The 21008-nt window shown below is 32.5% G+C and overlaps 1 protein-coding gene across 5 annotated transcripts in view; it reads right to left on the bottom strand.

Annotated features, from left to right (window-relative positions):
* LOC149548034 (sulfatase and phosphatidylinositolglycan class N domain-containing protein) overlaps positions 1 to 21008 on the bottom strand; it is a 271143-nt gene that overhangs the window by 5450 nt on the left and 244685 nt on the right. For 2 of the 5 annotated variants that reach the window (XM_089792055.1, XM_089792054.1), the window contains exon 18: positions 6591 to 7242. The exons of 1 other annotated variant lie outside the window; for it this stretch is intronic. In XM_089792055.1, coding sequence (XP_089648181.1) covers positions 7087 to 7242 — 156 coding nt within the window. In that variant the 3' untranslated portion in view covers positions 6591 to 7086. Of the gene's footprint in view, positions 1 to 6590; positions 7243 to 7653; positions 8150 to 21008 lie in introns of those variants that run through there. 2 more of the 5 variants (XM_089792052.1, XM_089792051.1) reach the window with 2 other exon arrangements.

The raw sequence follows: 21008 nt of genomic DNA, 5'->3' as shown, positions 1-21008 counted from the left end.
CTCTACATCTAGGTAGGATATTGACCTTCTCTTTTCTACCAAACCAGTATATGAAGAAATGCCATGTGTTCAATAGCCACCAACTTCAACACAGTGCTTAAATTTCTTGAAGTCGCATACTTTTCAAAACATAAAATCTTAAGCAACCATTTCATCAAATGCTTGGGGAATAGGCAGATCAGAGGAAATAAGACCCACATAATCAAGTCGCTCGATCTCACTGCGTGGGATCGAAGCAGATAAAAGACAATTGTAAATGAGAGGAAGTGAGCTGGGAAGAAGCGAGTGTGCGGTGGCGATGGTGATGTGGGTTATTATCCGACATTCACTATGGCATAACTAAAAGTGCCTTTCATAAGCAAAGGCACCCACAAAACTCAATTGTTCCCTGTGTGAGGTATTGCAATGGATGTGTGGTCACAACTCTCTTAGAGACTAAAACTATCAATCTATGGGTTATCTTCATATTCTCTAAAGAAGGTAGCGTACTGACATTACACATAGAAGAGAAGTGTAGCTTTGAAATTTATTTTCAATTTTTTTTTGAGCTATTATGATTTGATGGTCAATTATCTACTAATCTTGGTTTACACTCTTACCTTTGTGCTATTATGATTTGATGGTCAATTAAGTACTAATCTTGGTTTACACCCTTATCTATTAAGGCAACTGATGAAAGATTAAAAACTATGTACTAATATTACACATAGAAAACAAATATGGTAGAAAACTTTATTTTGCCCAAACAAACATATGTACCTTTGAAAATTATTTTCAGTTATATTTATTGTGCTATTTTGAATTGATGGTCATAAATACTAATCCTAGTTTACATTCCTGCCTATTAAGACAATGGATGAAAGAAGGTTAAAAAATGTTAGCTTAGATGTACAATGATGTATTTTTAATTCTTATCAGATAGGGTGAAGATACTAGAGTTCTAGATCTTGAGGCATCACAAGACTTGGTATTTGTTTGTACTCGTCTAGGGTAATGGAACTATCAAGATCTATGTTTGTATACAACTAAGAGCGTGAAGTTGCATTCTTCCATAAGTTGACATGCTAGAGGTGAACTATCAATGAAAAGTTAGTTATTTTACTATTGTCTTGTATTGTTGGAGAGATAATATGAACATCCTTTTACTAGAGCTGCATTTCTATAACATATTGTTTTTTGTTCCCTAGCTCAAATACTAATGCTAAACTAGACTAACAAAAAGTAATGGATATAAATACATGTCAAAATCAAACCAAACCTACACATACATGATCAAAAGTTTATTTGATAGCACCATGTATGGTAAAATCTTGTGACAAGGACAATGAATGTGGCAACACCTTAGTTTAACTAAACATGCGTGTAAACACAATAGAGCTCAACAATTGTATCTATCAGTGCCTCAAGTAAAATTGTGTTTAGATATTGTACACATGCAATTACATGTTTTTCACACTATGCCAAGGACATATAAGTGGTTTCTATATATAGAAGACATTATTACTTATTTCGCACAACTTACCAACAATGTATTAGCCTCGGCTTTGGCTCTCCCATCGCTTTTGACACTAATTATTTGTATCATGCTACTTAAGAGATAGTTTAATGTCTACATGTTCATAAACTTCAATTCATCCGATTTATATTATGTAGGGTTGCATTTAAATGAATTCTATATTGGATCATCTTCATACTTTCTAGCATCACAACTGAATGAATTCAATAATTTATACAGAGGCTAGGAACATTACATAATAGTTGAAGGTAACATTATGCTCTTTTGAAATAAAATGCTTATAGTTTATATGTAAGTTTGAATTATTCATCTCATTACCTATCTCATGTATAAAGAACCCTTTTACCAAACCATCTATTCCTTAGTAAGAAATGCCCATCAAAGAAGATAATCAATCTCAATTAAGCATCATGTTGGATGAAGCGAAAAATGAGGAGGTAAACCTAGAAGAAATTGAGGCTCAACAAAATGGATTGTAGATGCTACCAAATGGAAATTATTTTTTCAAAGCCCTAGTAGATCAACTTGAAGGTGACTAGGACCAACACTCAAAAAATATTGTGGTGTGGTAGTAGAGTACATTATGGGGCATTTGTCAAACTTCAAGTCTTTCTTTTCTCAGAAAGATGACATGAATTTTGAAGAATATTATGAAAATATGGCAGAAGATGGAACTTGGGCAAACCATTTTGAGATTTATGTAGCCTCCATGGTGACTCAAACTAACATTCATGTGCACCATTTAAAGGGTCAAGTATCCCAAATCTACAATTTTGATAGCTCAAATACTCTCAGACTCCATGTCTCATATCATAATGGAAACCACTACAATAGTTTGTACTACATTGATAACAATGTCAATATTCATGTAGCACCCATTCTTTTAAAGGACAATCAAAGCATGAGCCATTTTGACCAAGAGCCTATAAAATTCATTGTGGATGAAAAAGGAGGTGGAAAGATACTAACAAAACTTATGAAGAAGATAAATTATTGAAAAGACAAGACAAACCTTATCGAAGTAAAAGTCTAACAGGTGTATTTTATGGGTAACAAGGAAGACAAAATAATAAAGATAAACATTATCTTACCAATGGTTTATTGTGCACACAAAATGTTACGAGAAAACTTTCCACATCAAAACTACAATGACAACATTTGATATATATAAAACTATCAATGCAACCCTTACACCCTTCAAAGGCGCAAGTGCTAGTATTTTTTTTTCACCTTTAATTTTGAATGACTTCTGATTATTCTATCCTATTTCAAATTTAAATATTTTATTATTTAATTGACCTTTGGATTTTTGGGAGAAAACTTGATAATGAAGTTTATTATTTGGCTTTTATTATTTACTCTTGACGCCTTTCCCTTTGACTATTCATTTCGTCCTCATGACCTCAAAATTTTCAAGTCAATTTTCCACTTAATGGGCATTCTTCATTTATTTTTTGCTAACCACATTTTGAGTATCCGCGTGATATTAGTCTCTTTATACTTTCTTTTCAAGCTTTGTTAGTGCACTTGTCATTAGAGCAACAATAAATCTAGAGGAGAAAGAAAAATAATGGAGCACAACGGGAAGATTGCATAATTTGAACTCGTGTTCTCATGTTATGTCATTTGTTTATGCAAATTAATTTTTAATTACTTCATTGAATGATTGGAATAATTTGAATATGTTTTTTATACTTTTTGTTTTTGAAGCTTTCACATTCTCACACTAACCATTTTATACATATATGATTGTGATTATGATTTTCTCTTCTATTATTTTACACAATTTTTGTTTTTGTTAATCTATAACATGATCGAATAAGTGACATAATACCTCAAATATTTTCCTTTTATATACCATGAAAATCCATTCCCTTTACCTACCTTATAGACTGTAAATATATTCCTAATATGTTAATATAGCTTACAAAAATAAAAATTACAATTGAACAAAAGTCTCTTATTCAATACTTGTTTTTACGAGTCTAATATTACTGATCGCTTATTCTAAAATGTCTACAAATCTGATAAGAAATCATCTTTTTATTCTTTTAGAAAAAAGAAAAGAATTGCATGTTATTTGTGATTCAAATTTTATTTTTTATACTTCTTATTAATATAAAATTGAGTTGTGTGAATATATTTTGAATTGACTTGGCAACTTGCCAAAAGACATTTGGTTTACTAATAAAATTCATCTGCAAGACACCTTAACGATACTAAATTCATATCTTGTTAAAAAGAATATCATTTATCTTAATGCAACTCATTTTACTCTGGAAGCAACTTAATTCATATAAAATTAGTTTTTTCACATTGTTTCTCATTTTACTCTGGAAGCAACTTAATTCATATAAAATTAGTTTTTTCACATTGTTTAGTCTTGTAATTATTGACTTGTTCAGAGTACTTCGACATGTTTGATGAGTGGGTGACCCACAAACTGTCAATTAAAATGGTGCGGTGGTAGAATTTCATAATGAAAAAGGTTCAGATCTTTCGTAGCGTACCCTATCCTGACACATATTATTAGAATGGATTAATAATATTTACCTAAGACAAATTTTCAAAAGTTTGGATTGATAGATATCCTATTGAATAGATAGCGTGTGAAATCTATGTGGTAATAGTTGCTTAATTCTTACTACAATGGTTGAACTTCTGACCTTTAGCCATTTAGCAGATGGCCAAAGGGCTCTCTATCAAAAGAACATTTTATTAATGACTACCTGTGCCTATGAATGGGTTTTACCCCTCTCGTAGACCTATCAAAATTGAGGTGCATTGTTTTTCATGATAGATAGATGTACATTTCGGGAAACGCATCCTATTGAATTGGATATGAAAATATTTGGAAAACCTTTCATGTAGCTGAGGTCTTAATTGGATCTATTCTAGTTATTAGTTCCTACCATGGGCAGGATTACTTATGCATTCATGTCATCCTAATATCACATTAATACTGACCAATCAAATCAAAGAATTTAAAAGATTATATGAAACTTCAAATGTTTATATCTTTTCTTAATTTTTCATTATTTTGTAAATCACATTTTTCACTCATTCTATTGGTCCATACTATTTTTGGTGGGGGAGAAAATTAATTTTCTTCAACAAAAATACAAAAAAATTCTATCAACTTCATTTTGCATTAATTACAGCTTTATCTTTGTGATAAGTTGATAAGATTTTTATTTTTTTTAATCATTTTATCTTCCACCTCACACAACATGTCTAATCAATATTAATTCTCAATAGCTTGTATTTAAATTTCTATTTTTTTTAAACTTTGTTTTTTTAATAAAAGTAGTGAAATTATTACTATTATTTTACTTTTGTAAAAATAAATTAAACAATATTATTTTTTAATTATATTTTATAATAGTGTTTGTAATATGTATAATTGATAAGTATTACAATTTGTAAATTATATCATTTATTATTATTAATATTTTATATTTAAACAATTTATCATTTAGCTTAAATATATTTAAAACTTAAATATATTTTTAATATTAAATTAATAATTATATTTTACATTAAAAAAATAAAGAAATAACCACAAAAAAGAAATAATTCAATTCTAAAAGATATGTAAATTATTATTCACTATGTATTAAAATTAAATAGTTATATTTTATTTCTTATTTATTACATCATATTTATTCATCAACATCAAATTTATATGTATTACATCTATTGATTATTTACAAATGTACATATTAAATTATATAGATATTATTTCATAATTAAAAATTACTTAATTTAATGAAAACATTGGAAATACAAAATATTAAATACTAAACCTTTGTGTAAAATTAAACAATTAGTTTTACTTATAAAATATTTTTATATTTCAATACATTTTATTTTTTCTTATACAAATGTGAGTTTTAATATAAAAATCAAATTCTAAGTTTCATTAATTAAAATATAATATATTTTAATTTTTCATTAAAACCATGATTTTATTTTGACTATTTGTTTTATTAAGAAAAATAATTATATTTAATTCTCTCTCTCTCTCAACTTATGTTGGTATCGCTCTATCTTACTATTTTATCTCGCTTCCTCTTCCTCCTATATATTATCTATCATTTTTTTCTCTGCATATACGTTTATGTTGTTATTGTTCTATATTGTTATTTATCTCTATCTAATGTTTAAAAATAGTGTGACTTCCATTTGATAATCAAGATGAGAATAATACATAGTTGGGGACTTTGGTCTCTTATTATTGGGCTTAAATGCCCAAACATATAATAATATAACACGAGAACTTAACAACAAAATATGAGCCATCCTTTTAGATCACAACTGCATTTCTAGGACGAGAATTTAACAACAAAATATGAGCCACCTATTAGATCACAACTGCATTTCTACGCAAAAATTAATGCATTCACAATGTTAATTTCAAACTATTTAACCTTATTCTCACTCATCTACACCTCTACAAACATTATGCGTTAGGCAGGAACTATGACGCATTGCGTCTCTTGTTTTTTGTCACATCACATCAAATATTTTACCTGCTGACTATCCACATGAATCTATGAATGGCTTCAAGGGCCTGACGGAAATAGCTTTTGGAGCCATACCCTGTAGCAACTAGCAACTTGATCTCTGTTTCTTGTTTTATCTTTCTAAATCTGCGGCTTGTTTCCTAATGAGTACGCAGCTGAGATCTGCTTTCTGATTTTATAATTCATGTTTAAGTTTAAATGCAGACTTGTAACACAATTGAAATTGGACTTAAGATGATTTGTAATTGCATTAAAAATTGTAATCTATAACAATGTTTTCTGTAACTTAAAGTTTGATTCCTAACAAGCACGTAGTTGCGATTTGTTTTCTGAATTCCAGAAATCATTTATCGGTATACAGTGAGACTTGCAACACACTTAGTTGAGAATGGACTTCCCTTTCAAATTATTTGTAAATGCGTTATAATTTGCATATAATAGCAACTTTTACTTATTATAGCATGCAACCAATGTTTCGCTTACTAGTTATCTGCAGAAACTCAGAAGCATTGTAGATTATGAAAACAATTCAGGCAATGTTATGGATATTTCGGAAGAAAAGAGGTGAGTCGATTAATGCAAATGTACAATTACAAAAATAATTGTTATGTTAATAAGCTCGGGCTGTTACCGATACCATTTCAGGCAGCATGATGAATATCGTATCAACAGTTTTCCTGAAGTTTTGAATTCTCTATGCTCCCAAGGAACATTGTCGAGTGTATTGTTGCGCTAGGAGGGGATGCAATAGCAATTAAACCTCAATTTTCGCTCTAGGAGTAAACACTTTTCCGCTGACTTCATAGAACCTTGCTCTACCAACACAAGATTCCCGCTTACTTTATGAATGATTACTTTGACATTGCTAGAATTTAACAATATCTTCACTCTGAACTAAAGGTCAAAATTAAAAAATTCTTCAAAGGATCTGAAATCAAACTGATATGTTTCCAGCAGCAAACTCTTGGTGTTGGGGGCTCAAGACAATTCTTGAGATTTCCATTTAAAGGAGCATTAAAACTGCTTTACAATCACGAGGTAAGGCTAAACTTCTTTATGAGATGACAGCCCTGTTTGAATATCCTTTGTATATATATTTGTGATAGCAAAAAGGAGGAGAATAAAGACGACCTGAGCACTCATAATACCAAAATGGCTGATGCTATTACCTATTTCCATCCAACTTCCCGTGTTGCGTACCTGCCACACAGAAAATGCAAAACATTAAATTGAATACAGGAGACAAGCATGGAACAATATAAGCTATGATGGTCCTATTGCACAGTCTGAGTCTTAAGGATACCATAGAGTCTTACTGTAACTGCCACATGCATTTCTCAGAGCATGATAAAAAATAATATGCATAGAGGACAAGAATTTGATCAATGAGTCATCCCAAAAATAAATGAATCACATTAAAGAAATATATCCTTTTGCATTAGGAAGCACATGATCAAGGTTTTTTAACTTTTTTTCTAGTATAATAACTATTAAACTTCTCACATAGATCACAGACACTGCACTGATCAATGACATCAAACTTATATGCAAATTAAATTAAGAAAGTTCTTTAAAGATAAGCCATTACAATTATATACACATTTCACGATTGTATAAAAATTAGATTAGGCAAAATTGTTCAAATATCTGATGTAGTCCAACAGTTTAAACTAAGGAGACCAAAGCTCCTTAAATAAAGATTACAAGACTGAAGTGCTAAAATAGCGAGACTAAAAAAAGTGACAACTTAAACTAAGATGACCATTAATAGAGAAACTTAAAAAGCTAAGAATAGAAAACTAAAAAGCAAACTAAAAATAGAGAATATTCTAATACTCTCCCTTAATAGTCATCATATTACACTATAGAAGACTGTACATATCTTATGGTCACAAATTCTTGGGAACATTTTGTTGCCATAGAGATCCTCCTTGGATTGGCAAAATGTCAATGACCAAGAGTAGCCTAGAAAATAACATAAAAGGTTGTCCCCATCTTTGGAATGGTCTGCAACAAGAGACAAGACCCTGCCACTGACTCTGCCACTAAGATAAGCCTGCCATTGACTCTGCCACTGAGATAAGCTTGCCACTGAGCTTCCCAGAATCTGCAAAAATCACAAAACATCCAACCTAATGTTGGATAACAAAACTGTCCTCCTCTGGACGCAAAGATAAACATTGACAACAATTATCATGGTTTTGAGGAAAAATCAGCAAACCCTCCAAATTGTTGCATATGAGCAAGATTCCCAAAAAGCAATTGCAAGATACCATAATTTGAAGTTTAAAAAGCATCTCTTTTTTGGAAAAAATGATAAAAACCCCCAACACGAGAACCCTTGACAGAAAATGTTGCGTGAACTTTGAGAACTATAAAAACTAGAGATGGTTTTTTAGAAGAATCAACCAAAACCAAACACAATTTTTCAGGTGAAAATTTGATCAAAACCAAATACAAAATCTGAGGCATGGATCAGAGAATACAAAACTTCAGTTTTGAGGGAAAATGATGAAAACCCACCTATTTTTTTCCTTTTTTTGAAAGAAAAAATTATGCAAACCCACTAGATAATTTTTGAGGAATAATTACTAAAACCCAACACAAATTATTTTTGAGGAAACAATTATTAAAAACCAACAAATAATTTTTGAGCAAAATTATATTGAAACCCACAAGAAATTTTTTAAGGAAAAAAAAAATTGTGAAAATTAATCAAAAAAATCATAGTTACACCACCCTGGGGGATGGGGGGACGACGGGGGGACAATGGCAAGGGACAGGAGTGTGTGTGTGGCACTTTAAATGCTAGTTATGAAAATATGTATTGAAATTTAAGATATAAAGGTGTAAAAGAGAAAATACTTGAACATTGGGTTGAATTGGAACATCGAACATTGAACATAAATAGTCGAATAAGAAAACAGTCAACATCGAGACGTCCCCGATCTTCGGCGGAGGGGGCGGAATCGAGTGGCACCATTGGGGAAGGAATCCTCAAGACCCTGATGCGTCCAAGTCTCCGAGACGTGGGGCAAAAAGGGGGGGGGGAATGCATCCCCGTGTTACTACGAAGGAATTTTTTTAATGAAAATCCATTAAATCATAGACTTTTGCTCAAACCAGGAAATCGCACGACCAAAACCTATCACTAGGCTTGTAATTTTCAGCAAAAATCTTCGGAGACAAACCAAAAAATCTCATAAAATAACTCCAACAATTTGTATTTTTTTTAAATAAAAAAAATTCCAAATCAAAAGAGGGTCGAAATTTTATTAATTTTTTTGTCAAATTTTATGAATTCCCATCGACCTTCTTTGATACTATGTTCAAATATTCAATGTAATCCATAGTATTAAACTAAGGAGACCAAGGCCCCTTCAAAAAAAATTACAAGATTGAAGTGCTAAAAATAGGGAGAATAAAAATTGGACCTTCTTTGATACTATGTTCAAATATTCAATGTAATCCATAGTATTAAACTAAGGAGACCAAGGCCCCTTTAAAAAAAATTACAAGATTGAAGTGCTAAAAATAGGGAGAAAAAAAAAGAGTGTCAACTTATACTAAGATGACCACTAGTAGTAACCAAAAAATGTGAAGAATAACAAACTAAAAATAAAGAAAATTCACATAAATATCTTTCAGATTTCATTTATAGTTATAAACACATTTCAAGATTATATAAAATGGATTATACTAATGTCACATCAAATCACTTGAAAATGAGAATGAATCTCCAAAAGTTCATACAAATACATGTTGTTACAGCAAAAATAGTTTTCTTCTAACGTAGTATAACCAATATCTTTTGCTATGAACATTGTTGGTTCCCATGTCAACCAATAAGTATGCCACCACATATTGTTTGGTGACATGAGGATGACAAGCTTGCCAATGAGACAATGAACTGGAAAATGGAGACAGCATAACATCGCCAGAATTATATTCGACTTTTTTATCACATCATTCCTCATTGTTAATTTTTTACCCACAAATAAAGATACACAACAATAACATTAGGACAGAAGCAATAATGAACACTAAGAAACAACAATTTATCCTAGGAAAACCCTCCAACCCGAGGGGAAAAACCCAGCCACGCAACATAATCATTTTTTATTCAATAATTAGGAGTCTGAAATACAATATGCCCAAACACAAGGCTCAAACTGCAGTAATATTCAGAAACACAAGATGTCACTATGTCTTCATATGAACTCCTCCTAAAGAATATATAAAATTGCATTTGACCATTCATTATCTTGTCATTACAGATTGAAGACACTTTGTTGTCTTGACCTTTCATTGTCTTGACTCTTAAATGTCTTGACTCTTCAATATCTACACATGGTCTCTTCCTTCTTCATGATCTTCAAAAGACATGGCTCCTCATATGAAAGGTTGTTCATAAATACTCTTCGTAGCCTCATCATATTAAAGTATTAGCAACTATCAAACTTTAACACTCCCTCTTAGCAAAGGAGATGTCAGATTCGATGTCATCATGACAAACACAATGACTACACCCATGTGTGTCAATGACAAAACTTTCTCATGTGATATTGTAATCTCAATATGACATTCACCGTGGCTACTTCCAAAGGGTGAATTGCACAAGAGGTAAGTCATGGAATCTCACACATGACTTCCAACATGGCTACTCCTAGAGGGTGGATTCTCTATGGCCACTCCCAAAGGATGGAAGGGCTTTCACCTAAAACTTCTCTCTTAGAGAAGTAATCATTAACAATGGATTGTACTTTGAGCTTTCTCCCTCACGGATTTGAACTCATTAGCGAATTTGAACTTCTCCCTCATAGAAAAGAACTCTTTAACAAGGGATCGCACCTCAAGCCTCTCCCTCACAAAGAAGAACTCATTAACAAGGGATTGCATATCGAACTTCTCCCTCACAGAGAAGAGCTCATTAAAGAACATAAAGATCATCTAATTAATGAGACTCCCTCTCAGTCGAGCCTCCCTCTCAACAGGAACAACACTCACAACTATGATTATCACAATAAATTGACTTTGATGTTTGGCCAAACTAGGAGCTTTGGCAATCCCATTGCTGCACGAGCCTTTGATCCTCTCCAAAGGACTTGACACTCTCCCTCTGCCACACAAGCTCCCTATAGAGGTCTAATTCTATGTTCAACAATGACTGATGGCTTATGCTCTGTCTAACATCCGTTGAGTCATCAAGCCCCCTTGAATTATGTGTAGACCTGATACCAACATATTCCTTATCATTTTAAAATTTGTTGAAGATTATACGCCGGATCTCTGCACCAACAACATTGTTAATCGTGACTATTAAATTTGCTAAAGTTTATTCATGCCACAATATTGTTTGAGTTTTATTCATTGGCAACACCAGCTATCATTGAATGACTACTTGAAACAACACCCCTAGTGGCCATTGTTTAATCTGTAACCTCTGCCAAATATTCTTCTTGAATGTTTCGTTACACTCACAATATTCGAACCCCATTAATACTATTCATGGCAATAATAATTTTCCCCACCTTGAGCCGTGTTGTAACAGTACGAAACTTTTTCAACTTAGTTTTGTATTTCTCTAAGTCAATTATTTAATTGGCTAACATTGATCAACTAGTCGACTCTAATTGATATAATGAATCCTTTTACTGAAGGCTTTCGTCCAGTCTTTTTAGTTTTTTATTTGTCGAGCCTATACTTGATTTTTGAAGCCTTCAATGTCTTCTTTCTCGTTTTTTAGTGTGTTTGTTGGCTTTTGGCCTTTTGGTTTTGCTCAAGTTATTTCTTTCAGGATTCCCTTCGATTCGATCTATCTTAGGGCTTAATCAAAGTTGGCAATCAAAAGATATGACCATTTTAGTGCTCAAAAGGTGGACCTTTTAGATGCCACTGCACGAATTAAAATGTCATGTCATATTTTGAAGTCAACATTCACTTTTGAAAAATATAACATAAATTCACTTTATGCTATGTTTTTAAGTTACTTTATCATTTTAATTTTTCACTTAAAGTAACTATAGAGCACTTTATGTTATATTTTTAGGTTGAGTTGCTTTCTAAATTTTCACTTAAATGACTATATTAACTATATAGTTTAATTTAATTTTTGAGTTTTAATTCAAAACATCTTAGCAAATATTACTTTTAAAATGATATTTGCACATTATATATTAACTATATAGTGTAAATAATAATAGTGTAAATATTATTTATGACCCATTTGAGTAATATTTTTTCAAAAACTAAATTGACATGTGCTTAATTCATCACTTAAGTTGTGCATAACATGTCTACAAGCACATTTTCATCAAAATATGAAATTACACCCAAAATGTGCGATTTTGAATGAAAATGCAATTTGAAAACACATAAAACATGTCATTACATGTGTTTTAAAATATGCAATGACTCCCAAAAGGTGAGACATGCATATTTGAGTGTTTTCAAACTGTGCAGTGACCCCCAAAAGGTATGATTTTGCACTAAGGGTCATTTGTGAAAAAAATTTATAACATACATATGCATCCAAAAGGTGTGATTTTGCTTATGGACTCCATTACATTTGTTTTTGAAACATGCATTTGCATCCAAAAGTTGTAATTTGAATAAGGAGTCTCTTTTGGTGTTTTTAAAACATACAATCTCTTCCAAAAGGTGCAATTTGCCTTTGATACATGCATATGCCCTCATAGAACCCGAAATTGAAAATTCAAAGGCAAAAAACTTGATGTTTTCCTCCTCCAAGAACACGTTTCTCATAAAAAATGCTTAGATCTGGGAATATAATGGCTTGAAACCCATCATAAGAGTGCTCTTTTAAGTTTTAATGCATATACATGCATTTGGGGGTCATGATTTTGCATATCCAAAACAAAAATGACCCAGTTTTCTAGCCTCGTTTTTATGAAAAACGCTCAGATCTGAGGCAGTTTTGATCACTTTTCGACTCAAATAGAAGTTGTTTTGAGGTTTCCATCCATATATATACTATTTAAGAACACATTTTTGCCTTTAGATGAAATGTTTCCTTTCATACCTTCTATGAATCACGTTTTTGCTAAAAACGCCCAGAAAATTGGGATTTTTATCCACTTTTATACGTTTTGAAGTCACGTTCTTGCATTTGGGTCTATGTATAATATATGCAATTGTGAAAGATGTTTTTGCATTCCCAAATCAAAAATGACTCAAAAACATGCATTTTTTTGCCACGTTTTTGTTAAAAAAAACTCGAAAAATGACATTTCCAGCCCATACATTTGGATCAATAGAGGTTTTTTTTGAGTTTTAATGCATGTTATTGCCTTTGGAAACCACGGTTTTTGCATTCTATTGTCAAATTCAACCCTTCATTGCTCATTAATATTTGTTGAATGCAAGTATGGAGAAAGTCAAATTATTGTTGGAGAATCCAGATTCGGAGGAGAATTGGTCTTGAAAGTCTATGATTCTTACTATTTTGGCTCTTTGATCTGCAAGTGGGTTTTTTCAAAATTGCTCATCAATTCATGCTTATCTTGCTATTTCCATGCATATTTTAACTTGATGTTGCACACTTGTTCATATAGATGCCATGAAAAGTGGATTTTTTCTTTAAAAATGATGAAAAATCTCATTTTCATACTTTTGGTTTTTTCCCAAACTCCAAATTCAAATTTGTATTTGATAACAACTTGATTGTTGACATGTATGAGTTTAATACCATAGGCATGTGTTTGTTTTGTAATTATTTTCATTGTTTGTTTGCTTGCTTTCTTGTTTTTCTTCTTTTGGAAGAAGTTGCAAGTTCTTTCCCAAGAACTTGAGCACGTTTCACTTCACTCCACCTTTGAACTCTTCGTGCAAATGCATCCTTTCATTCCATATTCGCCATTACATGCCAAGGCACATTGCATCCATTCCTTTCATATGCAATTACACTTCAAGAGCAATTACATGTAATTCCACTTTCCATGTCATGACACACTGCATCTCATTGTCCACATGTGATTACATGTAATCTCACTCTCCATCTACATTTACATACAGTGTCATTCCATCTTCCGAACCTAAATGCATGTTTGTTTTACATGTAATCCATTTTATGTGTAATGACATCCAGAGAACCCGTTTTTTACTTAAGGTCACACTTTTAGAGTCAAAAGTTATCATTTGCATGCATTCATATGCATCCCAACTTGCATTCTTGGCCATACCCACAAAAGCCCATCATTGGCCACGTGCAATTCATCTTTCAAGTTCGACTTTGGCCCTTTCTATCCAAATACATATGTTTTCCGATTCATTTTCAGCCATCATATGTGTTCCATAAGTGTCTAATCCATGTGTTAAATACCCACCCATCATGGATTCGTCATTGTAACTCAAATCCCAAAGTTTTCAAGGATTCGATCTCATTGGAAGATGCTATAATCTTCATGTTGCGGCACACTTTTCAAGATATGTCAAAACTTCTTCAAAGAATAAAGATATCCCATCAAGAAGACATGCTTTGATTCTCAAGAAGTGGTAATTCATGTGATCTCCATTTTCCTAATGGTTGTCCGAGAACCTGAGTTTGTGTGGGAATGCGGCAAGCACTTTGTTTTAAAAAAAAAATTGCAAATGCTTGTCGGAAAGTTGTTCTGAGTTCACATATGGACACCATCAAAAAGGTTTCCAAAGTGTCAAAGACTCTAAAAATGTGTCAATCTACAAAGGAGAATTCAGAACAACTTGAACAAGAAAAAGCTTGATCACATCACGATTTCAAATGACAATGGAGAATTCATCAAAGAGAGTCAAAGACTATCAAAAGACACAATACCATGATTATCAAGGTGAATGCAATGGCATGAAATATAGGAACTCCCGATCCTGTTATCATCTGGGATTGCAACGCCAAGTACGAGGCCCTTCAGAACAATCCCTAAGATTGTTTCAATTCTCTTTCGTCTTTCTTCTTCTTCTTTCATGTTTGTAATTGAAGAAGATGTATTACATGAAAATGTGTAATTACATGTAATATGACTTACATGTGTAATGACAATGGAATCCAATAATTTCTCCTTTTAGTTAGACCGGGTCAAAGTTGGTTGAGTTGCTCCCACTTTTTTCTCCATCTTTTTTTCAACTCCTTTGCCCATATAAGGAGCACCCCCCTCATTGTAAAAATCATCTTTTATTGTATACAAGAAAGCTCTGCCAAACTTGTGCAAGCATAACTTTAATTGTGTAGTATGAATTTGGGAGAAAAGTGAATAAAAGAAGCGATTGGATTCGAAGCTTTGACTAGAAGCAATTGTGATAGAGCGAATTCGAAGCTTTGAACATAATTTGTGTCTATTGTCTTTGATTCATGTTATTATTGTGTGTTCAATAATAGAGCATAGTGAGTTAAGAAGCAATTAGAGTCGAAGCTTTAATTGGGAGTGGTTGTGGTAATACATAGACTAGAAGTTTCGATTGTAGCTTGTGTTACCATCTCAAATTCACGAAAAATAGTTAGAATTTCCCCACACCTGGAAGTTTTTGTGTCCCAATGGTAGTGATTTTTCTTATAAATTAGACTAAAACAGAACCTAGAGCCAAACTGGTATGCTTTCAGCTAGCACTTGAGTTAGTGTTAGTCTATTGGTATCACTGTTTCCAACTACTAGATAGAAGTGTAGTTAAAGATTTCATCTTGCCCATAAGTGGATTCTTTCCTGAAAGTTAAGAAAAAAGAATATTGGTAACACCCTTTACAAAATCTCTCAACTTCTTGCTTACCTTGAGTTGATCCAAGGAACGGTGAGCAGGGGGAGCCTTCCCCTTAATGTAGGAGAGACTTTGTCTCACACGTTGTGGCTAGTCTACCTATTTTGTGACTGGGTTTTCACAAAACTGTCATTTGCAAAATATCCACCCAACAAGCCAAAAATAAATTGAGCGTTGGTATAGTATCTTTAATATTGCATGAAATATCAAAGTCGATTTCTCAACCACAATTATTAATCGCCATTTTATCTTCAAGCAAATCTAATTAAGATGTATTATTCATCTCCCCCTAATATTTTCAAAACCGCATGCTATAAACCTAATGGTGTTGAGCCTACATAAATAATTTATTTGATATGTTTACACACTGTGATGTCCCCATTTTTGTTAGCATCAGACTTTGAGGGGTTAGCCTATTATCATGATCCTTGTAGGTTAATTATTGTGGATGGAGGGTCTTCAGAGGTAGGGGCTTGGCTATGAGAGGGTCTTGTCTTCTTTACAATTTAGTATATTCAAGTTTGGTCTATGTTTGACTCAGGTTGGATTTCATTTGGGCTTAGTTTCATGTACTTGCTATTTATGGCAAGTTTGGTGATGATTGGGATGGACCCTTTCTATCTTATGAAAGTGCATTTGGTCACATGGGGACTCATGTTTCAAACAATATATTCAAAGGATAAGTATTTTGGAAGTTATATTATTTTAGTGGCCAAATTATTATTAAATCATTAAATGGCCTATTATAAAGTTATAATTTAACTTTATAGTTTCACTTAAGTTGAGGGTTGAGTCATCATTGGAAGAGGTCATTTATTTAATTAATGGAAGCCTATGCCAAGTAATTAACTAAAGTTTCAGGAGGAAATTATCATCATTTTATATTATTACAAATTCAATATGCAACTAAAAGTAAAGCTTGCATTTAAGTGAAAAGTGTGAGGAAGAAGCCAAATTGCATTATAAAAGAGACTGCATGGAGAGAAAAAATTCATTCTTGTCTATTGTTTTTGATAATTACTTGTGAGGGTTTGGAGCTGAGAATTTCGTGAGGACTGATTCCTCTTGATTTGTGATTCAATTTGTTGCTGTTGTAAAACAAATTGGATTGATTCTTTTGAGTCTGGCAGTTGTATTCCATGTTGAATGTATATTGAATTGAATTATATATTCAATCTGATATAGGGCATCTTTCCCTTCTGTAATTACCATGGCTGGAAAGCATTTGTATTGGAGAATTTGGACCTTGTTGAGCGCCCAATTTTATTTGTTGTTGAGCATTTTTAATCTGCAATTGAATGCATACTGGGTGGCCTGAATTTGAGAGGTGAGGTGGGCTATTTCTTGCAGCAAATTCCTTCTAAAGGCTGCATTTTTAGCTACAGCAGTCACAGGTCATGCTCAGATTTACAAATAAATGGTGTATTCTTCATTCCAGGTATGAATCTTTGCAAACTATTATTGTATTTGTGATTGGGATGTATATTTTGAACTGCTGGGAAAATAAATAAATAAATTACAGTCCATTAAATTTGTAAGAGCAGTGACATAATTGTCATTAATTAGTTGTATTTCATTGTACTTGCAATTTGCTTCATTTGTATAACTTTTACATTGCAAAAACTTCACATTTCAACACAGACACAATCTGAAAATAAAGTACAGGGACATAAAGCTTGCATGCAAAGTATTTGATGAAATTTCAAACATCTGAATAGTAAAGAAAATTGGTGTTAGTCAAAGTTAGAACCAAAAGGGGTTCTTATAGACACTAGAACCACAAGGTGAACTTGTGGCTTCTTTCGACCATATTATTCACAGCGAATAAAACACCATTCTTTTATTATCATTCCACCTATTTTATCAAAGATTCTTGTTCATTGCAGAGAGTTCGCCACCACCTTCTAGTTTGGTGTAACACCATCCTTAATTAGCCTGTCGAAATTCCAGTTGGCAATTACAACAGTTCTAAAAATCAATGGTCGCAAAACCCTTACCAACTTTTGTTATTCTCTACAAAAATGGTCAGCCTATGCATTCTGAGTTCAATGTCATCTTCGGGAGTTTTTTTTTGTTTTTTTTTTTTTAATTTAGGAAACATTGAAACCTATTCTTGTAGCTATCATTCCCTTCGTCTTCTCTTTTTATTGTATGAGAATTTTCTCAATACTTTTGATAAACAGTAAGCTTCAAATCTACGACACCAAACAATCCTAAAAATCTTCCGGCAAATGCAAGTAATTCTAGGCCAATTGCAAATCAATACCACTGTGTTTCTTTATTGTTTATAATTATTTCATTTGAATTGACATCTTTTGTCTCAATGTTATGATACACATGATGAAGGAAAACTCTTGCTTGCAAATAGGAGGCTTGATGCACATCTAGAATGGTTATGAGCTTCTATGTTTAGAGAACAAATTTCTAGGGCTACCGTAAACAAATGAAGGAATCCTTACACGATGTCCGACCATTACCACTTATCCCCGTCCATATAAAGACACTCTTGATGGTTCTAGGCAAAGACTAAGGAGATATATTGGAGGCTTCCAATCAAATACTAACTGCCTGACTAATGCAGGGGCATTATTTTCAACAAACATTAATAAGAATCAGTGCTACATCTCAAACTTAAATGCCTAACAATACACTTCAATATTCCCTTTGTACCTTGTGGGATTCTTAAGGACTTGTCGTCTACTCCTCGAGGACAATACAATAACAATCACAATCTAGTTTCCCAACCACAAAAAATTTATATCTCGTCTCCTTCTGTGTATTCCGTTTCAGATGCCAAGGCAAAGATGAAACGGTGACTCTGTGCAATAATCCAGTCTTGGAACCTTTAAAGAATCTTTTGTAATGTATCGTCATAAACAAAGGCATCGACTACTGTCTCTATTCTCATTCAAAAATAAAGCTAGAATATTTATTCCAGATAAATCGAGCCTCAAACTATATTGAACGGTTCAACTCAGAATATATTTCGTGCATCAATCAGTATATTCCTCTAATACATATTATGAAGTCTTTTTCTCTTTCAACCAATTTGGAACTCACAACAATTTTAGAATCCTTCAATTCTTCAAATAACTCTGTTTCTATTATTTATGAACCTATGACTATACCCAATAGGATGGCAGGTTCAATACTTTGATACCACTGTAGTATCCCCAATGAATACTATCCTCAAATTTACTCACAAATAATTCTCAGAAAACAACATATATCTTTGTAAATAAAACTAGCAGAAATAACCAACAATGAACTAGTAAATGCTCATTAAAATACTTAATTCCAAACAACTTCATATTTCTAATGTATTATAATAACTAACAATACAATATCGTAATGTTTTCAATCTTCAATACAATAGAGATAGATACATGCAAGTACAAGTGAGACACTTGAAATAACGTCTCCCACGAACAATGTGTTCTAATTCACTATTGTCTGGCTAGAGGGTTTCCATCTTCAAAGCTGGTTCTGAAAATGAAAGCAACTTGTCAAGTTTCTCCAACAGAAAACTGATTTGAAATCCAATAACCAAGCACAATCCAAGCATATTCAGATGAGCTCCTCATCCCTCTTTTAAGAACCCAACATGTGACTCTTGAGCTTCCTTCCTCTGCTTATATCTTTTTCCTTCTTTGTCACCTTTTAACCCTCTTTATAAAATTAAATTGACCCATCTTATAAATTTTCTTTAAGCTCTCATAAGCCAAATTTAATATTTTTGAAATTAACTTTGGAATTTCTAATGTCCCAAAAAGTGGATTTTATAGTCATCTATTTTGATTCTTCACCAAAACGGATTAATTGTGAAAGACTTTGGGCTCTTATTGTTCATCCACAAAACATATAAATAAGCTTTTATTTCTAAGTGTTGTTACGTCCACTCTAGAGCCACTAGTATTATCGTAGCAATAGATAACTTTTGTTAAGTTGAAAGTTGTAGTTGTGTATGAATCATTCTTAAAAAAAGAGGATATGATTAAGAACCACCCTTTTGTTAATTTCAGTTCACCTATAGTAAGAAGGGAGCCTCGCCTCTTGCTGAGATGAGAGATTTAGCTCATTACACTGTTGCCTAAAGTCACAATTTTGTAAGTTGTGGTTTCAATAACATGCAAAAAATTTAGCCAACACACATTCATACAAGTCTTTATTTATCTATGTTCCATGAGTTTCTGGGATGGGCACAACAAGGAATAGTGGGATACATTTCCAAGATAGATCGAATGAGAGGCCTTCTTTTAGGAGATTGAATGAGACAACAATAGAAAAATAGGGAATATTTTAAAATATAGGAATATCAATTACTCATATAGAATACAAAATGTAAGCTCCTTAAGCATCCTTTCAGCAATTCTTTTATGAAAAGTTACAGTTCTACTTAAGTCCGAACATATGTTTCTTTCTTGTCTGATCTAGCAAGTATAGACAATAAATGATATACTATGTTGTTTCTGATTTGTATAATCTTGGAGGTCAGAAGAGTAAAATCTATGGTGCTTTCACATAGGAAGACACCAAAACTTACAAGAAAATGAATGCAATTACTATATCATTAAGTTTCATTGTTCATTTATAATTTCGATCCTTGAGCTTCATGGATAGAATTTCTGCCATATTATGTTCTTGGTCTTCCAGTTCTGCTCCACTTTGAATGTGATGCTAACTATTTTCATCAGGCAATCCAACAAAAATGACAGTTGATTATTGAGTGTGTCGAGCTTTATTTTCAATCTATTGTTAGTCCAACATTTTTCGTATTGAAATGGAATGTTTAATGTTTTCCTCTCTGAGTGTCATGTGAGAGAAGTGAAGTCAATTTGATGGTTACTGTGCTAGGTAATAAATGACAGTTATAATCAATTTCAATGCACAATGCAAAATGAAAAGTTTCTAGTTGTATTAGATGCCATATTATCGTTACTCCATTGATATAATGAATACAAATGGAACAATTGCTTATTCTAACAGATTAACTTATGCTTTATAGCATGATAATGGTTGTTATTGTTGGATGGATATTTTGCAACCAACAATTTTAAGGATCAGCTGCAAAGCAGTGGTTCCAACCACAACATGTGAGACATGGTCTCTCCTAATTAGGGGAAGGCTACCCCTATCTACTAGTACTGAAAAAAACTAATACTAAACTAAAACCTAATATTTTGCACACTAAGCTAATTGACAGGGTAATACATTCACCATAT

Source organism: Cupressus sempervirens, chromosome 7, assembly GCF_028749045.1.
Source record: "Cupressus sempervirens isolate cs-2001-9-10 chromosome 7, ASM2874904v1, whole genome shotgun sequence".
In the NCBI taxonomy this organism is placed as follows: Eukaryota; Viridiplantae; Streptophyta; class Pinopsida; order Cupressales; family Cupressaceae; genus Cupressus; species Cupressus sempervirens.
Note: the sequence above shows the minus strand (reverse complement) of the source record. Positions and strands in the feature narration are given on the sequence as shown.